This window comes from Silurus meridionalis, chromosome 12, assembly GCF_014805685.1.
Source record: "Silurus meridionalis isolate SWU-2019-XX chromosome 12, ASM1480568v1, whole genome shotgun sequence".
Lineage (NCBI taxonomy): Eukaryota > Metazoa > Chordata > Actinopteri > Siluriformes > Siluridae > Silurus > Silurus meridionalis.
The window spans coordinates 10,235,874-10,257,317 of NC_060895.1; the positions used below are offsets into that span (position 1 = coordinate 10,235,874).

General features: G+C 36.9%; 1 protein-coding gene across 1 annotated transcript; it reads left to right on the plus strand.

The window, feature by feature from the left end:
• Nucleotides 1-74: 74 nt before the first annotated feature.
• LOC124394403 (alpha-2-macroglobulin-like) lies at nt 75-16,436 on the plus strand. The gene is made up of 35 exons (XM_046862579.1): nt 75-270; nt 1,622-1,733; nt 2,707-2,887; nt 4,875-5,031; nt 5,143-5,195; nt 5,349-5,369; nt 5,503-5,665; nt 5,759-5,843; nt 6,008-6,122; nt 6,208-6,328; nt 6,493-6,602; nt 6,716-6,886; nt 7,001-7,234; nt 7,363-7,575; nt 7,691-7,840; nt 8,193-8,318; nt 9,059-9,149; nt 9,505-9,631; nt 9,754-9,979; nt 10,067-10,193; nt 10,296-10,417; nt 10,503-10,554; nt 10,675-10,758; nt 12,338-12,514; nt 12,631-12,706; nt 12,828-12,984; nt 13,087-13,161; nt 13,290-13,452; nt 13,939-14,129; nt 14,269-14,484; nt 14,763-14,884; nt 15,525-15,606; nt 15,751-15,819; nt 15,990-16,095; nt 16,181-16,436. The coding sequence occupies exons 2-35, from the start codon at nt 1,648-1,650 to the stop codon at nt 16,219-16,221; spliced, it is 4,290 nt and encodes a 1,429-aa protein (XP_046718535.1). The 5' UTR covers nt 75-270; nt 1,622-1,647; the 3' UTR covers nt 16,222-16,436.
• Nucleotides 16,437-21,444: the final 5,008 nt, after the last annotated feature.

The following is a 21,444-nucleotide window of genomic DNA, read 5'->3' on the forward strand; positions in this document are numbered from 1 at the left end:
TGTTTCACTATCTAATTCCCTAAAGCCAAATTAGCATATAACCTGGGGGTCTAACCTGATATAAAAATCATTGTGTTTGTCCCATTTGATTCCTTAGGCATTATAAACTACAAAGAGATACATGGGGTATAAGTGGGATATGAGATTTAGACCTGGAGGTGGAGGCTCTTAGGGAAGAGAGTTGTTTTCAAGCCTCAAGGAAGGATCTCTCTCTCAAAAGCAAGCATCTGTGCTCTATACTGGCAAACACAGGTCTATTTCATCAGTTCTGTAAGTTTTCCCATTTTACTTCTAACATATGTCTTTTTCTGTTGCTTTTAATGATATACCTTTGTCACTGATTTATCTTTAAAGTGTTCAGCAGTTAGTAATCAATGTGCTGTGCGTAACATGCTGATTAGAGTTGTGGTATGTTAGACATGTTTAAAACAGACCACTGATAAATAAATAGGAAAGGCATTTGCTAATCTAACATAACAATGACTTGATAAATAAAGATAATTTAGTTTTTGGTGACCAAGACATGAAATTTTTTTAAATGACTTAAAGTATTTAATTGTTTCAATTAAAAATGTTTAAGCACAGTAGCCTCAGTGTGATTTGAAGTCACATAACCAAAGGTTTAATGTGATTTAGCTCAGAATATTCTATTAATTAGAGTTTATATGGGCTGGCTCAATCAGTTTGGTCAGAGTCCATTGATATTTTATAGTGTGTGATGTAACTGATTTAAATGAAAACCTTTCAGATACAAATATCTAGCCATGTCTAATTCTCTGTAGTCTGCAGCATAGTAAGTGGTACAAAATACTATATTACCTTAATTCATACAGTTTTGCCCACTGAGGTTTGCAGCTGATGTGGTGGAGTTTGTAGTTCATTGTAATGCTGGAAAATTGAGTTCAGTGACACAATAATCATTTTATGTTTTAAGAGATCATCTGCATTACAACCAAACCTATTAATAAACACAGCATACAGTATTTGCAAACTTTGCCAATTTCACAAATTTGAATCTGTTTTGAGTATTTTGGTACTTTATATTTCAAGCTCTATTTCGAGAAACATTACTTTTCAGTTTCTGTTAAAGTAAATTATCTAAAGTTCAAGGCTGTTACTGTGTGGGTAAAATGTTTACTTGGAGCCTAGTGAAATGGGTTAGTGACCGTAGGTTTACTTTAAGTAAACAGTGTCACAAATTATAGTTATAGTTAATTCTGAACCCAAAAAATCTGTGTCATACTGCTGACATATCATGTCACACTGTGCAATTTGAATTTGATTTAAGTAAATAGGTACATATTTTCTTACAGTATTTACTTATGAATTTTTAGAGATGTACAAAATATTCCAGACATGAGGCATGTATATAAATATGACTATTTATTAATATAATAAACACAAAGCTTATATGTTGCTATGGATGAAGGTTGTGATATGTGACATGGCACATATCACAACAGTTAGTTAAGCCTGCTACCTGTTTAATACATTTTCACTTATGTCAGAAATGTACAATGCAGTTAGATTGCTCAAAGTTGTTAATCATTAATGCATGAGCAAGAATGAGCATGAGCATAGATGGACTGACTGTCTTTAAAAAGGCATTTGAACTTTACAGCTTTTGCACTGGTGATAGACTTCATCATGGTGGTCAATCGGGTCCACATACGGATAAGGCTGCTGGTAGCCTGCTTCCTCTTTTTCTCTGTCTATGGACAAACCAATGGGCCGTAAGTATCATACAACTTTATATTATTGTTGTTATAAACTAAAAAGATTGTAAAACCCCTGTGTAAAATATATGTAGTAATATATACTTTTACATAAATATACAATGTTTCTATGAATTTTTTGACAACCACTGCAACCAGGGAGTGTGTAGTTGTAGATTGTACTAAAATATCTAAAATGACTGTTAAACACATAATATTAACTAAAACTTTATAAATGGCTATTAAAATCATGCAGATTGAACTTATGTAGATTATTATAACTGTGAATTTTGCCCATTAATATAACACATTTTGTGGAATATAAAAGCAATAAATGTCTATCTAAATATTCAGGGATTATCATTATAGGAGAAACAACACACACACTAAATATATTCTTAAATACCATCAGTACCCTTGGAGTTGTGAATGTAAGAAGAGCAATAACATTCAAAATCTTTTGCATCCTATTAGCAGTTGACTGAGAACTTTGGCCTTATACGCTGTAGTGCAGGTCTGCAATTAAGCCCAAGCAGTTGAAACAATAAATAACCAAACTAAAAAATTTGTTAAAGTGCTACAAATCTACAATATTACTGTCAGTTTCTTAGTGTTAACTGTAAATGCCCTTTATTTTATTTTAGGAACATTGAAAAAATCTTGTTTCAAGCTTATGTGCAAAGTGAAGTGGCAAAAGGATTTTTACATTTTTTAGATATTGATGCCATGTGATGTTATCTTCTCCCTTAAATAGCAGTTAGTTTGGCTTCATGCTATTATATATAAGCAAATATTTAAACACAAATCTTACTAACTAATAAATCTGATTGCAAACTGCTGACAGGTACTTAGGTCAGTATACTTTTTTGCAATAGTATTGATTGTTGAGCTGAGATTTGTTAACTTTGCTAAGAGTTTATGCAAACATTAAGAGCGGTTAACTTATAAAACCTTGCTCTTTTTTTTCTTCTTTTTTTCTTTTTATCTTTAGATATTTTATGGTGACATTCCCTGCAGTAATAGAGTCTGGCTCTAATGCAAAGTTATGTGTGAGTTTTCTGAATCCTAATGAGACTCTGCAAATGAACATCTATCTGGTTGATGGCAACAAGAACAGAACACTTTTACAAACGACAGTGGAAAAGGATATTCATCAGTGCTCTCATTTTGAGGTCAGCAATCCCATATCTACATTTTATTATTATAGTTTGTTGACAACTGACAATCAAACCCATATGAGCTTTTTGAATTGTTTAATTTTAGATTTAGTCCAATGTGATTTTTCTGGAATCCCTTTATTACTGTTCCAGTTCTAAAGCCTATGATAGAGCAAGTGTATGTATGTATATGTACAGTATATATATATATATATATATATATATATATATATATATATATATATATATATATATATATATATATATATATGTGTGTGTGTGTGTGTGTGTGTGTGTGTGTGTGTGTGTGTGTGTGTGTGAAAAGTGTTTAGAAAGTGTCACTTTTTTGCAATTTTATGGTGGAGGCTGTAACTAAAATTGTTCTAACACACACTCAGTCCCCCTTAATTTGTGAAAACAAATTAAAACATTTTAAAAATTCTGTCTGTACCAAAGAGTCAGGGAAAACTGCAGTAGGGACCTTGGAGCATCTCTCATGGTTAAGGCAATACGACGGTCTGGCAGGAGTCCTCATTGCTGCTGTTGTCTCGCCCTAGAGTGTGCGAGAGAGCCAGCATTAATCAAGATCCAATGGTTATCTGTCTCACTGTCTCTACGCCATCCTTTCATAGGCACTGCCCTACTCAAAGACAGTGGGGAACAGTCATTCTCCGTTTCTTGCCACACCGCTTCCCTGCACATACGCTCTGGGCTCTCTGTCAGGGCCACACCACCTCAGCACTGTCCTTTCACACCCTGCTGGCGGGTGCGTTTGGAGTGCCTGCACTTCTTTGTATGTGAGGCAGAGGCCCGTCTTCACAATACGTATTCAGACCCTTGGCCACAACATTTGAAATTTAACTCAGATGCGTCCCAATTTTTCTCTTAGAGTTTACCTGTGGAAAAGTTTATTGATTGGACTTGATTTGCAAAGGCACACACCTCTATACTGAAGGCCTCACAACTGATATCAGATATCGGAGCAAAAACCAAGCTACAATGTCAAAAAGGAACTGGATTGCTGCAAGGATCCCCAATAGTACAGTGATTATATGACATATTCCTAAATGGAAGAATTGTGGCTAATCCAAGACTCTTCCAAGAGCTGATCATCAAACAGCAATCGAGGAAGAAGGGTAGAAGAGGTGACCAAGAGCCCAATGGTCTCTCTGTCTGAGCTCTGAAGATCCTGTGTGGAGATGAGCAATGTTCCAGAAGAACAACCATTACTACTTCGACTACATCTGGATTTAATGGCAGAGTGGTTATGCTGAAGCCTCTCCTAAGTGCAGAACCCATGGAAGCACACTTTCCATATTTATGGAAATTTGGAAAAAGAAAATTTCAGACTGTGTAAAACAAGATTCTTTGGTCTGATTAAACTAAAACCAAACAATCTAAATGTTATGTCTGGGAGAAATCAGGCACTGCTCATCACTTCCCAAAATGATGGTGGCAGCATCATGATGTGGGTGTGTTTTTCTGCAACACAGACTGGTCAGGGCAAAGATACGGAGATATCTTTAATAAGAACCCGTTCCACAGCACTTAGGACCTCAATCTGCAAGAGGATTCACCTTCCTACATGACAACAAGCACACAGACGAGACAACATAGAAGTGGCTCAGGCACAACTCTGTGAATGTCTTAGAGTGGCACAGCTAAAGACCTGACTTGAACCCTACTGAACATTTATGGAGAGACCTGAAAGTGGTTGTCCACCGATGGTCCCCATCCAACCTGTCCCAGCTTGAGAGTATTTGAGATGTGTGCAAAGCTTGTTGCATACTTCAAAAGAGTCAAAGCCATAATTGTTGCCAAAGGTTATCAACTAAGTACTGAGTATTAAGTTTTGCAACATAACAAAATGTAAAAAGTGAAGGGTGTCTGAATACTTTCTGAATGCACTATATATTTGTGTGTGTGTGTGTGTGTGTGTGTGTGTGTGTGTGTGTGTGTGTGTTTGTTTTGTTGTGGTTTAACATTGAATGCATCTCTACAGGCTCCACAGGTTGCAGGTGATTCAGTACAAGAGATCAAAGTAGAAGTGAAAGGTGAAGATTTTAAGATGACAGAGAAAAGGAAAGTGATGTTTAAAACATATGACACATTGTATTTTATCCAAACTGATAGACCAATCTACAATCCAGGCCAAACTGGTGAGTCATTCTAGTAGTATGCTCCACTATGTTTTTTTTACTATATGAAACCATAATTATTACTCAAAACATGCAACAAGAATACATTACATTACTCCTGTTTTTCCACAGTGAATTTCAGAATTGTCTCTATGGATTCAAATTTTATACCACTCAAGCAAAATGTAAGAGGAAAGTTTTATAGCAATATATAAAGACTTACTATTTTACTACACACCAGAGCCCAGCACAGCTTTTTTTGCATATAACATATTGAACATATTGAATCAGTGTTTTGTCGTTTGATTATTTTATAATGTTTTTCTTATACTCCACAGTACAGCACAGTGAGTCTTCAGGTAAGGTGGAAACATACACATTATTACATATTTGAGGACAAGATTATTCATTTGTATTCTTCTATGTGAAAATATTGCACAATGTCCTCAATAAGCTGAACTAACTGAGGATATCTTTTATGAAACCAAACAGGATAATTATCAGAATAGGATTGGTCAGTGGACGAATGTATCATCAGGTTTGATACTGCAACTTGCACATGAGCTAAATGCCGAGGCGCCACAGGGACATTATCAGATAATTGCTGACACCGGAAATAAAATGATTAGGCATGGCTTTAAAGTAGAAAAGCATGGTAAGCAACATTTCTATTAACACCTGAGTTTTTGCAGATGTAACTACTTACTGTAACTCACTGTATTTAATTATAAACTCTTTTAACCTGTAGTTTTACCCAAGTTTGAGGTTATAGTGAATGCACCAGAAGAACACAGTGTCGGGAATGAGGAACTGAAGCTAGAAGTTTGTGGAAAGTAAGTTTCAAGTGATTCAAAACTGTGTTAAAAAAAAAAAAGTTCTATTAAATACATTTAATTGATTAAATTAACTATGACACAACTGACTATTTATTATATAGAACATTTAGTATAATATATTTACCACTTATGCTGTATATCATACATATTATAATATGAAGGTATACTTATGGACAACCAGTACCTGGACAAGCGGTGGTGCAGGTCTGCCGGAATTTTAGGCACCATTATTATGACGCACCCAAGATTTCACCCTGCCTGAGTGAAACTGTGGAGGTACGCATATAACATTCTACAACCACCACCAATCTGTTTTTCTCAGGTGAAAAAACTCACCATTTGTTTCTGTGTGTTCCCACAGATGGGTCAGAACGGCTGTGCATTTCTTACAATTAATGTGTCAAACTTCATAAATACTGTTTTTGAAAATGAATTTTTGGATAATCTCGATGTTACTATTACACTCACAGAGGAAGGAACTGGTAAGTTAATAACATATCCCTTAAAACAAAGACAGGAAAAAAGCCAGCACTATAAACAGACTGGCTACTGTTACACTTTTGAATTATGACTACACTTTAACACAGTTTCCATTTACATTTTTTATAACAAAATACTGTAATTTTTATTTTTTTTTTTTTTTTAGATTTGTCACTGGTGAAATCTCATAAGATCAAACTCTCTTTCCAAATCGGTAAAGTAGAAATCCTTGAGGCACCAAATAACTTTGAACGAGGAAAAGTTATAGAAGGAAGAGTAGGTGTTTTGTTTGTTTGTTGTTGTTGTTGATGATTTTGCTAGCCTACTGACAGTAGGCAATACTTAACAGTATAAAGTGACATAAAAATCTTTTTTCCACCGATGAACAGATTAAAGTTACTACCTTTAGTGGAACAGCAATTCCCAACAAGCAGGTATATCTTTCAGAGGGGAACATGTGGTCTCAAACGTTACTTCTCAATCTTACTACAGATAGTAATGGATTAGCAAACTTCTCAGTTGCTTCACCTGAACATCCTACAACAGAGATAACATTGAGGGTATGGTATTACATAAGAAACTAAAAGAAATGACACAATCCATTTGCAGCGCACTGTCCTACAGTAAAAAAAAAAAAGTTAATTGTCATTATTGTTTTTGTCACTTTTATCTAGGCAAGTGTTTATAGCACGGAAACATACCTCGAATACAAAAGAAAATTTTTTGCAAAAGCTGAAAAAAGTATACATCTTCTTGAACCAGCCACACCGTACAGTCCAGTGTATAGTGAACTGACAATAAAGAGTTCTGAGGAACCTTTTAAGTGTGGTGCTGAAATTCCTATAACCATTAACTACTATATTGTTGGGGAAACTGCTGAGAGTTTCAGTATGGATCTAATATACACTGTAAGTATTCGCAACGAAACAGTTTGGTAATTGATGGGCTTCATCTGCCAGTTACATTGCATACATTTCAGAACATTTCTTTAAATATAATACACTGGATAATTATATATTTTGTCTCTCTGGTCCAGGTCTTATCCAGAGGAACCATAGTCCACCTTGGGCATGAAAAAGTTGAAGTGGAAAGCTCTACAGATGACAGAAAGGGGGAATTTTCATTCAAACTATCAGTTGCTGCTGAGTTTTCTCCAGCAGTGCAGGTTGTGGTGTACTCTGTCCTGCCCAGTGAGAACGTCATCGCTGCTAACAAGAATTTTGATATAGAAAAATGCTTTAAACATAAGGTAATGTAGCGGTATGATAATTATATTTTTACATTCAATCAATAAGTCTGATTGTGCCCCTGATCCTTGTATTTGCAATGAAACTGCTAAACTTTGTTTTTATCATGAAATTCAGGTTTCGCTACAGTTCTCTCCTACTAAAGCAGTTCCTGGTGAAAAAAACACTCTTGAACTTACTGCTCATCCTGGTTCACTGTGTGGCCTCAGTGCTGTTGATCAGAGTGTGTTCATCTTGGAGTCTGGAGACCGCCTAAACATTGATAAGGTGAAATTACAATTAACTAAACTTGATTTTGTAGTGATTATTATTAACAAATATATTAACAATGGTTTCAAGTGTTTGGGGACATGCTAAGAAATGCAAAGGGATCAGTTGTGATAGGCTGTACTTAAATAATTACCACTGCAGTGATGAGTATGATATTCAATGTGTGAATAAAACAGACTATTTTATATCTTATTTCTCAAGTTTACTATATCTATATTTATATATATATATATATATATATATATATATATATATATATATATATATATATATATATATATATATATATATATATATATATATATATTTTTTTTTTTTTTAATAATTTTTTTTATCAAATGATCTTTAGATATTTAAAATGTTGCCAGTAACATCCACAACAGATTATCCCTATGAAGTTGTAGATGATCAGGAGTGCTTGCATGTTAGACCACGGCGGGATATACTAAATGACCATGTTTACGACGCATTGAAGGTAAAAAAAACTTACTTTGTATACACACTGACGAGGCATAACTTAATGGCTACCAGTCAGGCATAACATTATGACCACCTGCCTAATATTGTGTACTGATCTGACCAGCATTAACAGCGTTAAAATTTCTTCAAAAATTTGAGCTACAGTAGCTCATCTGTTGGATTGGACCACACGGGACAGCCTTCACTTCCCACATGTATCAATGAGTCTTCCCTGCCAATGACTCTGTCACCAGTTCACCACTGCTGCTTCCTTGGACCACTTGTGATAGATAATGACCGGGAACATTCCACAAGAGTTGCAGTTTTGGAGATGCTCTGACCCAGTCCTCCAGCCATCACAATTTGGCTAGACTTGCTCAAATCCTTATGCCTGCCTATTTTTACAAACATCAACTTTTTTTTTTACATCAACTTTGAAGAAAAAATGTTTTCTAGCTATATCCAGGTCAAGTCAAGTCAAGAAGAATCACACCCACTAACAGGTGCCATGATGAAGAGATAATCAGTGTTATTCACCCACCTATCATAATGTTATGCCTGGTTGGTGTATATTTGAAAGCATTCTAACTTTAGAATATATCCTATGTGTGATATGTGACAGAGTGACCCAGACTACTACCTTTGAATATTACATTAGCGAAACAAATACATTTTTGCCACATTATTATTATTATTTTATGTATATTAAAAAAATGCTTTTGAGTTATCTATTTATGATGTATTATCAATTGACAGGGAGTGGGGTTGAAGATGGCAACAAATTTGCCTGTTAGACAACCTAACTGTTTGATGTACAAAGGCATGCAGTTTCATCGTGGTATTTATGGTAAAACAACTTTTTCATATATTATTGTTCAATTAAATTATTAAACGTCATTGTTGTGTTCTTATAAGGAACTTGTAACCTAACTATTGCATTTGCTATGATTAAGTTCTATATATATTATGTTATATATAAAAGTTATATATAGTGTTTCTTATGGAGTTAATGATATATGCTAGATAAGCATGTGGATATGTTTGTATTGGGTGAAAGATTTCAAACTGTAAGGAAACTGTAGTACAAATGGCTACTGATAAGGTACATATAATAAGCTTTAATGTACTGTATGTTCATATTTCTTCAATAAAAAAACAGCTAATGAGTTTTGTTAATTGTTTATGCTTTTGCTGGTTTGCAGTTCATTACAGATCAAATGCTTACCCAGTTGCTTTGGCCTTAGGAAGATATTCACCAGAAGATGGGTATATTGAGACAGTTCGTAAATTCTTTCCTGAAACCTGGATATGGCAACTTTATGAAGTTGGGTTAGTGATTCGGCATATTAGCTGGTGCTGTACTGCTCTGCAATCAACTTAACTGCAATATACTAAATAAAGCCTCCATCTGAAGATGCAGCATGATTATAGTCAATTATTCTTATCCACAGAGATTCTGGATCAGTAGAACTTCCTGTCACTGTTCCTGACACAATCACCACTTGGGAGACAGAGACTTTCTGCGTGTCCTCTATAGGTCTGGGACTGGCTCCTCCTGTTATGCTCACAGTATTTCAGCCATTCTTCCTGGAGCTCTCGTTGCCCTACTCCATTATCCGAGGAGAGGTTTTTGAGCTGAAGGCCACTGTCTTTAATTATCTTTCCAAATGCATTATGGTACTTTAAAACCAAATAACATTTGTTTCACAAAGGCTCTTATGTTTAAGATGCACATGATATTAATTACCTGTGTCTCATTGGCAGGTTAAGGTGACTCCGGCTCCTTCCTCAGACTACACTCTGAAACCTTCTTCTGATGGAGAGAATTTATCCTGTTTGTGTGCAAATGGAAGAAAAACCTTCATATGGACTCTGACTCCCACTGTGCTTGGTGAGACTTAAACCCTTCTCATTTTAGACACAGGTCTGACACATCTCATATCTCTATTGCATTATATTATGAAGAATTGAGACGTTTGTTTATATGCCACAGGAGTCTTGAATGTGACGGTGAGTGCAGAAGCAGATCAATCCCAGACTGTGTGTGACAATGAAATTGTGAGTGTTCCAGAGAGAGGCCGCATAGACACGGTTACACGGAGCCTAATTGTACAGGTTGGTGACATGAAATAATCAAATTAGAAATTTTACTCTTAGGCTACTTGTTTCACTGATTTAATACAACTTTATTCTTTTGTAGCCTGAAGGAACTGAAAAAACCAAGAGCCAAAGCTGGTTATTATGCCCACAAGGTTAGACTTTCATACATATACTGTATATAGCTGACTTGCACCTCTAAACAGCTGTTTACAATGCAATCATGCATTGCATCAATGCTCATGTTAAACAGGGGTGTTTACCTTCATTTACAGGGAGCAGTGTTTCAGAGGAGTTGGAGTTGACTCTTCCTGAGGATGTAATAGAAGGATCAGCTCGAGCCTCTGTTTCAGTGCTTGGTAAGAGAGATAGCATTAGGTATATTTCTAATACATCATGATTGTTAAGGGTAATATGTATTATTGGCAACTGTGAAAATACTAGTAGGATATAAGAACAAGTTAACAAGATCAATGGAAACGTATTTAAAATAATAGAAGAATCTCCAAGAATCATCAAGGCTACAATTGATTTGTTTCTTATTTTAAAAATAGAACATTTCATTTTATATTAGGCGACCACTTTTTCTCAACAATGACTGACATTACGTCTGGGTTTCCCAGGGTTCCATCATGGGACCTGTAATTTATTTCAATGTGCATTCGGTCATGGGTAGTGTATATGTTCTTCTTCTTCTTTCGGCTTCTCCCATTAGGGGTCGCCACAGCAGATCATCCTTCTCCATACCCCGTCCTCTAAATCTACCTCTTTCAACCCAACTACCTGCATGTCTTCCCTCACCACATCTATAAACCACTTTATAGGTCTTACTCTTTTCCTCCTTCCTGGTGGCTCCATCCTCAGCATTCTCCTAACAATATACCCCATGTCCCTTCTCTGCACATGTCCAAATCATCTCAATCTCGCCTCCCTCACCTAGTCTTCAAAACAACCAAAATGTGCTGTCCCTCAAATAAACTCATTTCCAATCCTGTCCATCGTCGTCACTTCCAAAGATAACATCTTTAGCTCTGCTACCTCCAGCTCCACCTCCAGTCATTTACTCAATGCCACTGTCTCAAATCCATACAACATCGCAGGTCTCACCACAGTCCTTTAAACTTTCCCTTTCACTCTTGCAGATACTCTTCTATCACAAATCACTCCTGCCACTCTTCTCCACCCACTCCACCCTGCCTGCACTCTTTTCTTCAGTTCTCTAACACACTCTCCATTACTTTGCACTGTTGACCCCAGGTACCTGAACTCCTCCATCTTCTCCATCTCTTCTCTCTGCAACCGCACCCATCCACTGCCCTCCCTCTTATTCACACACACATGTCAGTACATGGACATTTCAGGTGATGTTTGTAATTTCTGCATCAAAATTAGTTGAAATTTTTTTCATTGCCACACTTTTAACAAACGAATAAGAGAAAAAATATAGTCAAGTTTGTATTAATTTTACACACCCCTCAGCAAAAACTTGTGTAAAACCAAACCAAGCTAAAACAAATAACAAATGAACTAAAATGATCCAATTCTCTCTCATTTTGATTTAGCAAACAAACAAACAAATGTAAAAACAGTTGTCCAGTTGTGAAATGTATCTCCATTAGATTTCTTGCAATAGCTTTGGCTATGTATTATATATTAATCGATTTCATAATATATGAGTTCTTAATGCGCTGACATGGATGACCTGTTTACTGATGCTGGAACATAGGACTGCAATGCACAGAATGTATGCAAAAAATAACCTTCTAGCCAGGAATGGTATGTCTACAGAATAAATAAATCAACAGAATTAGCAGAATTGACTTTGTTGACAGTTGACTTGAAGAGCCAGCTTCAGTTTTAGAAAAGCAGCATTGTTTTTTTTGTTTTTGTTAGGCAACACAACGTATTTTTCTAAAGTATTATTGTGTTCTTTTGTAGGTGACATACTTGGCCGTGCATTAAAAAATCTGGATGGTCTACTAAGGATGCCGTATGGCTGTGGAGAACAAAACATTGCACTCCTCGCCCCTAATATCTACATTCTACAGTATCTAGAGAACACTGAGCAGCTCACCACAGCGATCCGTGAGAGGGCTACTGGTTACCTTAAAAGTGGTCAGTTAGATAATCCTTTGTTCTTTAAACTTAAATCTTTAATCATTTATGAAGTCAACACTAGTCAATATGAATGTATTATTGCTGATGCAAATCAATAATTTGTATTTACACAGGATACCAGAGGCAGCTAAACTATAAGCATTTTAGTGGTGCATATAGCACATTTGGTACTGGAGAGGAGAACACATGGTAAGAATTTCACACAGCTAGCATTAATAAAATATTTAAAAATGCAAAAGTTTCCCCCCAAATGTAGTATTGTTCTACAAATAGAATATTTGTTTTAATTATGGACACAAATCTCCACCAGGTTAACTGCTTTTGTTATGAGGACTTTCGGAAAAGCACAACGCTACGTTTACATTGATCCAGAAATCATTAAAAGTGCAAAGACATGGCTCATTGGGATGCAGAGACCAGATGGCTGTTTTAGACGACAGGGACGTTTATTCAATAACAGAATGAAGGTATGTATAGTTCAAAAGCTTTTCATATCAGATAACACATTATCTACATACATACACATCCACTGAATACATTTACTGAATTTCAATTATATTCTATTCCAGGGTGGTGTAAATGATGATGTGACCATTACAGCCTATATCACTGCATCACTCCTTGAACTTGGAAATACATTAGATGTAAGAACATTATACAGTTTCAATTTTTGCTTTTGAATGATTATGTAAAAGTCAAAATAAAACAATTTTAATGGGGAAAAAAACATTTTGCATTTTTGAATGTATAATGTTTTATGCTTTGGCTACAGAATGCTGTTGTGAGTAAAGGTCTGAGGTGCTTAAATTCTTCTCTTGGTAACCTGACAAACACCTACACCACTGCACTGCTGGCCTACACTTTCAGTCTGGCTGGAGAAAGTGAAGTTCGAGAACAACTGCTGAAAGACTTGGATAGTGCTGCTATTATTGGAGGTATGGAATCAACTCCTACAATACAATAGAAATGTATTCTTTTAGTAATACCATACAATTTACATTTGAATTGTGCTAAATGGCATATTCAAAAATATATTATTCTCTGCTCACCTGCAGCACATTTAATCTAGAGTGTGACTGTTGCTAAAACAAGTGTTTTAAAGCCACCAATAGGAATACAGAATAAGGTTAAACAAAAATGTGGCAAAATGTTAGTGGCTATATATATATAATTTTGGCTCCTTGTGTAAGGGATACTCCATTTACTCATATTGAGTATTGAATGATTTTGCACATTGGCATTATAGTAGTAATCACTTCTCAAGGCCTCGGATAGTATATGCTTACTAACTTTTGTCTTGTTTTTCTAAGGAGGGTGAATGATTTTAAGTGCTTTAGATTATTATAAAAATTTGCGACACAGCTACATGCATATAAAGCCAAATTGTCAGTCTTAACTATCATTTGTCTCTTTAATGGTAGATGGTCGTCTTCACTGGTCTCAGTCAGCTTTAGATGACTCCGACTCATTGTCAGTGGAAATCAGTTCCTATGTGCTGCTAGCAGTTCTCACTACAGGTGAACTCACTGCTGCTGATTTGGGATATGCTAATAAAATAGTCAGCTGGCTGGTGAAGCAGCAAAATCCTTATGGAGGCTTTTCATCCACTCAGGTACTCGACACATTTTCATTCCTGTATTTTATTTTCAATTCAACAGTTTTTTATATTTAATTACCAACTTTTAATAGAGTGGTTTCATATAGTTTTAAAATATTATTGTTTTTGCTTATTATTATTTTTTTTTAATCAGGATACAGTTGTAGCCCTCCAGGCTCTGGCTCTGTACTCCACTAAGGTGTTCAGCTCAGATGGTTCTAGCACAGTAACTGTAAAGTCAGCAGATGAAAACAGTCACAACTTTGATGTGAACCAAAACAACAAGCTACTGTTTCAAGAAAGATCACTACTACATATACCTGGCAAATACACTATTGATGTGAAGGGCTCCACCTGTGTATCAGTGCAGGTAGGTCATCTTACTGATTTGGCATACATGTTTGTCTGTCACGTTATCAATCCCAACTCAGACTTTTTAAATTTATGCTTAAAAACTAGATGCTTAAGAGATGATTCAATTCCTTAAAAGTGTACAAATCTATTAACATTGCCATCTACATTCAAGTTTTCTGTACAAATATGTTTGTAGCACTTTATAATGTTAAATGTAACTGTTGTAAGCAATGCAGATGCATTTTCTGTTTATTGCCTGCTTTATGCTTTGACTCCTTTTATCCCCACTTGCAGACAACACTGTTCTACAATATTCCTATACCTTCTGAATCCAGCACACTGAGCATCACAGCTACAACTGACGGAAACTGCACAAAATCATTTGGACATATTTTGGCCATCAATTTCTCTGTCAAGTAAGAATAAATGCATGCTAAATCCCTAAAGTGATAATGAATTATTTTCACGTAAATTCAAACAAGATTTTCATGAAATGAAATTCTGCAAATCATATAAAATTAAAATAATGAATAAAAAAAAAATAATAGTATTTTGTGATTTTATTCTGCTTATATGATTTCAAAATCATCCTGTGATCAGGTATATTAGTGTAATTGTTGCTGTAGGAAATGCTGATACTAAAATTCTGATATAGTTTAATCACCTCTTGTGATTATTTACTTTTTACAATATTATGAAAAAAAATTGTTAGGATTTATTGAATGGGAGCTAAAGTACGGTAGACATTTTGGATTATATACTCAAAATTAAAAAAATTAAAAAATGTAAGTAATTTTACCCTGTAGTGGCACTGATTGTTCTTTTTTGATGCTTAAAATGTATGGAATACATACTTAAGCTTTTTATTTCAATAAAGCTGCTTTGTAACATTGTCTATTGCTAAAAGCACTATACAGTTTAAATTGCATTTACATTCATTATAATTGTTGCTACGCTGTATCAACAAAGGTTTGTGGACACATGACCATAAGATCAGTATGTGCATTTTGAACACTCATTTTGAACACATTTGAATTTGTTTTGTTTTGTTTACAGATACAATGGTACACTAAACAGCACTAACATGATTATAGTTGACATAAAACTCTTATCAGGGTTCACAGCAGATCCTGGTGAGGTAAGTGCTAAAAACATGTGTGTGTGTGTGTGTGTGTGTGTGTGTGTGTGTGTGTGTGTGTGTGTGTGTGTTTGTCACTGCCTTTATATATGTGTTTAAAATTTTGGTTACTAATGCACAATAATTACCATGTTTTTTTCCTAGCTGAAAAACCAGTATTTGGTGGAACGAATTGATTCGAAAGATGACCATCTTCTCATGTATATAAAAAAGGTAAAAGCAAGCATTTTTTTGAATTTGTATAAAATGTACATTTTTACCTATTTTACACAAATGTGTTATTTGTATATGCACCCAGGGAACGTTTGCTTAATTTTATTACACACATTAAAGCAGATATGATGGATATGTTTATAATATAATGTCTGGTGTATCTCTAACAGCTTGAAAATAATTTTCCTATCAACTATATACTGCACATTAAACAACTGCTTCCCGTCAACAATCTCAAGCCGGCTGTGATCAAAATTTATGATTACTACCAAACAAGTAAGACTTTCTTAGGTTGTGTTGTTTACATTCCGTTATTGTAATTTATTTGTTTACAATTCAACTTCGCTTTTTTTTACTTTAGGTGACCAGTCTGAGACAGAATACACCTCCCCCTGTGTGTAAGCTTCCTGATCTGTATTAAAGATGGAGAAAAGCTTGGGATATTCTGTGTGCTGTTTTTTTTCTTGTACAAGAGATGTCATTTCTTGTACAGAGATGTTTATACTTACCACATTACTACAATTATTATTAAGATTTATAACGGGTTTTATCGATTTGTACTGATCTATATGTAACCACTCTTTATAACCCTGGTGAAAATAAATGTCAGAACATCACTATGTATTCATTGTTTAGGCATAGATTTTAATATAAATTATTTCGTAGTTTAATGCTTATACTAAGCATTTGACTAAGTAGTTTTAATGTATTAAGGTTAATGATGAAACCCTGACCCAGCAACATGGCTTCTTTTCCATACTTTAACACCATGTGTCACAATTCTGTCTGATACTTGAGAATTTAACTCAAATTAAACGTAGGCCAAAAAAGTCTTCCAAAAAAGACAAATAAATAAAGCAGTCTTTTAAACAGGTCTCTTTAATTAACAAATAGATGTACAGTTTAATGTCAGAAGTTGACAAACTATTAGATTTCAATAAAGAAATTAAAATTTTACGTTGGTGATGCCGTATCATACCCCTCGACCTTGTGGGGACCTGCTAATCGGTAAACCAACACCTTACCCACTGAGCTATCACGTCCCCCTTGCACAAGCAGTCAAAGGGCCTAATGAAGCAACATGGCTTCTTTTCCATACTTTAACACCATGTACCTCATATTAAAAGTAGTCCAAAAAACAAAGAAATAAAGCAATCTTTTAAACAGGTCTCTTTAAATAACAAATAGATGTACAGTTTAATGTCAGAAGGTAGACAAACTATTAGATTTTAAAAGGGAAATAAAAATGTTACCTCGGCAATGCCGGAGCTTGAACACCCGACCTTGTGGGGACCTGCTGATAGGTAACCCAACATGTTAACCACTGAGCTACCACTTCCCACTTCTGCAAGCATTTAATGGGCCAAATAAACCAATATGGCTTCTTTTCCACACTTCAACACCATGTAATTCTGTGGAAAACTATTAGATTTCAAAAGTAAAATAAAAATTTTACCTCAGTGATGCTGGGGCTTGAACCTCCAACCTTATTGGGACCTGCTGATTAGTAAACCAACACCTTAACCACTGAGCTACCACTTTCACTTAGGGAAACAGTCAATGGGCTTAATGAACTAACATGGCTTCGTTTTCATATTTCAACACCATGTAATTCTGTCTAGACTGCAGCTACCTTGTCAGGTATTTAAGTGACAATGCCACACTACCCAATCTGTACACACACTACCTGATCTGTACTAAAACTACCTGAATTGTACCCACACTACCCGATCTGTACTAAAACTACCCGATTTGTACTCACACTACCCAATCTGTACTGAATCTACTCGATTTGTACTGACTGGTACTACCCTATCTGTACTCACACTACCCAATATGTACTCATACTACCTGATCTGTTTTCACACTACCCGATCTGCACTCTTACTTACACTACCCGATCTGTAATGAAACTACCTGATCTGTACTGAAACTACTCGATCTAAACTCACACTACCCAATCTGTACTGACACTTTCCAATCTGTACTGAAACTACCATATCTGTACCGATCTGTACTGACACTAATTAATCCGTGCTAACACTACCCAAGCTGTACCCACACTGCCCGATCTTAACTCACACTACTCATCTGTACCGACACTCTCACTACCCAATCTGTACTGAAACTACTCAATCTAAACTCACACTACCCTATTAGTACTGACACTCACACTCCATGAACTGTACTCACACTACTCGATCTGTACTAACACTACCCGATCTGTACTGAAACTTCCCGATCTGTACTCACACTATCAGATCTGTACTTACAATACCCAATCTGTAGAGACTACCGATCCTTACTGATACTACTGATACTACCATATCTGTACTGACACTTCTTAATACTTACTAACACTACCTGATCTGTACTGACACTACACCATCTATACTAATCCATACATCCATCTGTACTCACACTACCTGATCTCAAATTACACTACCTAATCTGTATTGACACGACCCAATCCTTACTGACACTCATGACACTGGGCAATCTGAACTGACACCCCGAATGGTCTGACACTACCTGATGCATACTGACACTACTCGATCCACATTGACACTACACAATTGCTCACACACACAAACACACACAGGCCGTCACACACAGGCATTCACAGTACCCAATCTGTACTCTGGCCATTCCACCAAAGATGGGTGTGGATAGGGGACCGTTAAATGTCCTGAACCCCCACCAATTGTGGCTCAAGAACCTTCTTCGAGACGGGGCTCAAAGCCTTTGAGACAGATCTTCCAGCAAACTTTACCTCCAAGAACTTTTCCTACTCTGATCTTTAGGAAAACCTGGCAGAACACTCTTCTAACGGACTTTTCAAGAATCTAATTTTGTCTACCGCATCTGGACTCTTGTTTAGCAACAAAGCCAATGCAAGTAAGCTGAATTTGAATTTCTTGATGATTCTCATTTAGGTTGTAGTCAATGTGAAGTTAAACTTGCTATTTATTTTTCTTCCTTTCTCTCTCTTTCAAATTTTTCTTCTCTTACTCCCTCTACTTATTCTTAATTTCTTTTTCTTTTTATGTAGGTTTGTCTCATTCAAAAAACGCCGCAAAGGGTTAGGATTAAGGTTTAGCGGTAGGGTTAGGTTTAGGGATTAGGTGTAGGGTTAGGGTTAATGGTTTGGGCTTGTTTTGCAGCAGGGAATTTTGTAGACTTATTTTGGAAAGGAACTAGGGTTAGGTTTAGAAACGTCTACCCAATCTGTACTCACACTACCCAGTCTGTACTCACACTCACACTACCCTATCTGCATCGCTAACCAATCTGCGTCACTACCCGTTCTGCTTCGCTCTCTGATCCCGAATCTGCTTTGCTACCCGATCTGCTTTGCTGACCGATCTGCATTTCTACCCGATCTGCATTGCTACTTAATCTGTACTGAAACTACCCGATCTGTACTCACACTCACACTACCCGATCTGCCACACTACCTGATCTGCCACACTTCCCGATTTGTACCCACACTACCCGATCTGTACTCACACTACCCGATCTGTACTTACACTACACAAACTGTACTAAAACTACCCAATTTTACCGAAACTACCCGATTTGTATTCATGCTACCCAATCTGTACCGAAACTACCCAGTTTGTACTAACACTACCCAATCTGTATTCACACTCACACTACCCGATCTGCGTCGCTACCCGATCTGCGTCGCTACCGATCTGCGTCGCTACCCAATCTGCGTCGCTACCCGATCTGCGTCGCTACCCGATCTGCTTCGCTACCTGATCTGCTTCGCTACTTGTTCTGTACTGAAACTACATAATCTGTACTCACACTCACACTACCCGATCTGCAACACTACATGATCTGCCACACTTCCCGATTTGTACTCACACCACACAATCTGCACTTACACTAGCCGATTTGTATTCACACAACCGAATCTGTACTGAAACTACCAGATCTCACGCTACCCGATCAGTACCTAAACTACCTGAGTTGTACTAGCACTACCCAATTTGTACTTACACTACCCAATGTGTACTCAAACTACCCAATCTGTACTCACACTAACACTACCCGATCTGTACTCACACTCACACTACCTGATCTCTACTCACACTAGCCGATTTGTACCGACACTACCCGATCTGTACTGAACTTCTGATCTGTACTCACACTACCCGATCTGTACTGGAACTTCCCTATCTGTACTCACACTTTCAGGTCTGTAGTTATAAATTCCGATCCGTAGACAATACGTAGATCCTTGCTGATACTACTGATACTACCATATCTGTACTGACACTACTCAATATTTACTAACACTACCCAAACTGTACTGACACTACCCAATCTACCTGATCTCTACTGACACTTCTCCATCCATAAAAACACTACCCGATCTGTACTCACACTACCTGATCTCAACTCACACTTCAAAATCTGTACTGACTCGCCCAATCCTTACTGACTCTTGACTGATTCTTGAGACTGCCTGATCTGAACTGACACCCCCGATCCGTTCTGACACTAACTAATGCATACTGACACTACTCGATGCATATTGACACTACACCATCACTCACATACACAAACACACACAGGCCGTCACACACAGGCCTACACACTACTCAATTTATTTAAACTACCAGATCTGTACTCACACTCACAGTACCGATCTGCAACACTATCCGGTCTGTTCTCACACTACCGGATCTGTACCGAAACTACACGATTTGTACACACACTACCCGATCTGTACCGACAAAGCCTGATTTGTACTCACACTGTAATCGCACTACCCAATCTGTACTCACACTACCCAATCTGTACTAACATTACCCGATCGGTACTCACACTACCCGATCTGTACTCGCACTTCCCGATCTGTACTCACACTAACCCGATCTGTACTCACACTACCCGATCTGTACTCACACTACCCGATTTGTAATCACACAACCCGATCTGTACTGAATCTACCCGATCTGCCATGGTACCCGATCTGCCAGACTACCAGATCTGTACTTACAATACCCGATCTGCCACACTACCTGATCTGTACTTACAATACCCGATCTGTACTTACAATACCCGATCTGTACTAAAACTACCCGATTTGTACTCACACTACCCGACCTGTACTTACACTACACGATCTGTACTCACACTCACACTACCCGATCTGTACTCACAATACCCTGTCTGTACTGACAATACCCGATCCGTACTCACGTACTGAAACCACCTGATTTGTGCTCACACTAGTTGATCTTTACTAAAACTACCCAATCTGCCACACTACCTGATATGTACTCACACTACCCGATCTGTACTGAAACAACCCGATTTGTACTCACACTACCCAATCTGTACTTACACTACCCGAGCTGTACTCACACTCACACTACCGATCTGTACCCACACTACCTGATCTCTGCTCACACTACTCGATCTGTACTCACACTGCCCAATCTGCCACACTACCCGATCTGTACTCACACAAAGATATTTGTACTGAAACTGCCCAATTTTTACTCACACTACCCGATCTGTACCCACACTACCCGATCTGTACAGAAACTACCCGATTTGTACTCACACTGTCCGATCTGCCACACTACCCGATCTTTACTCACACAA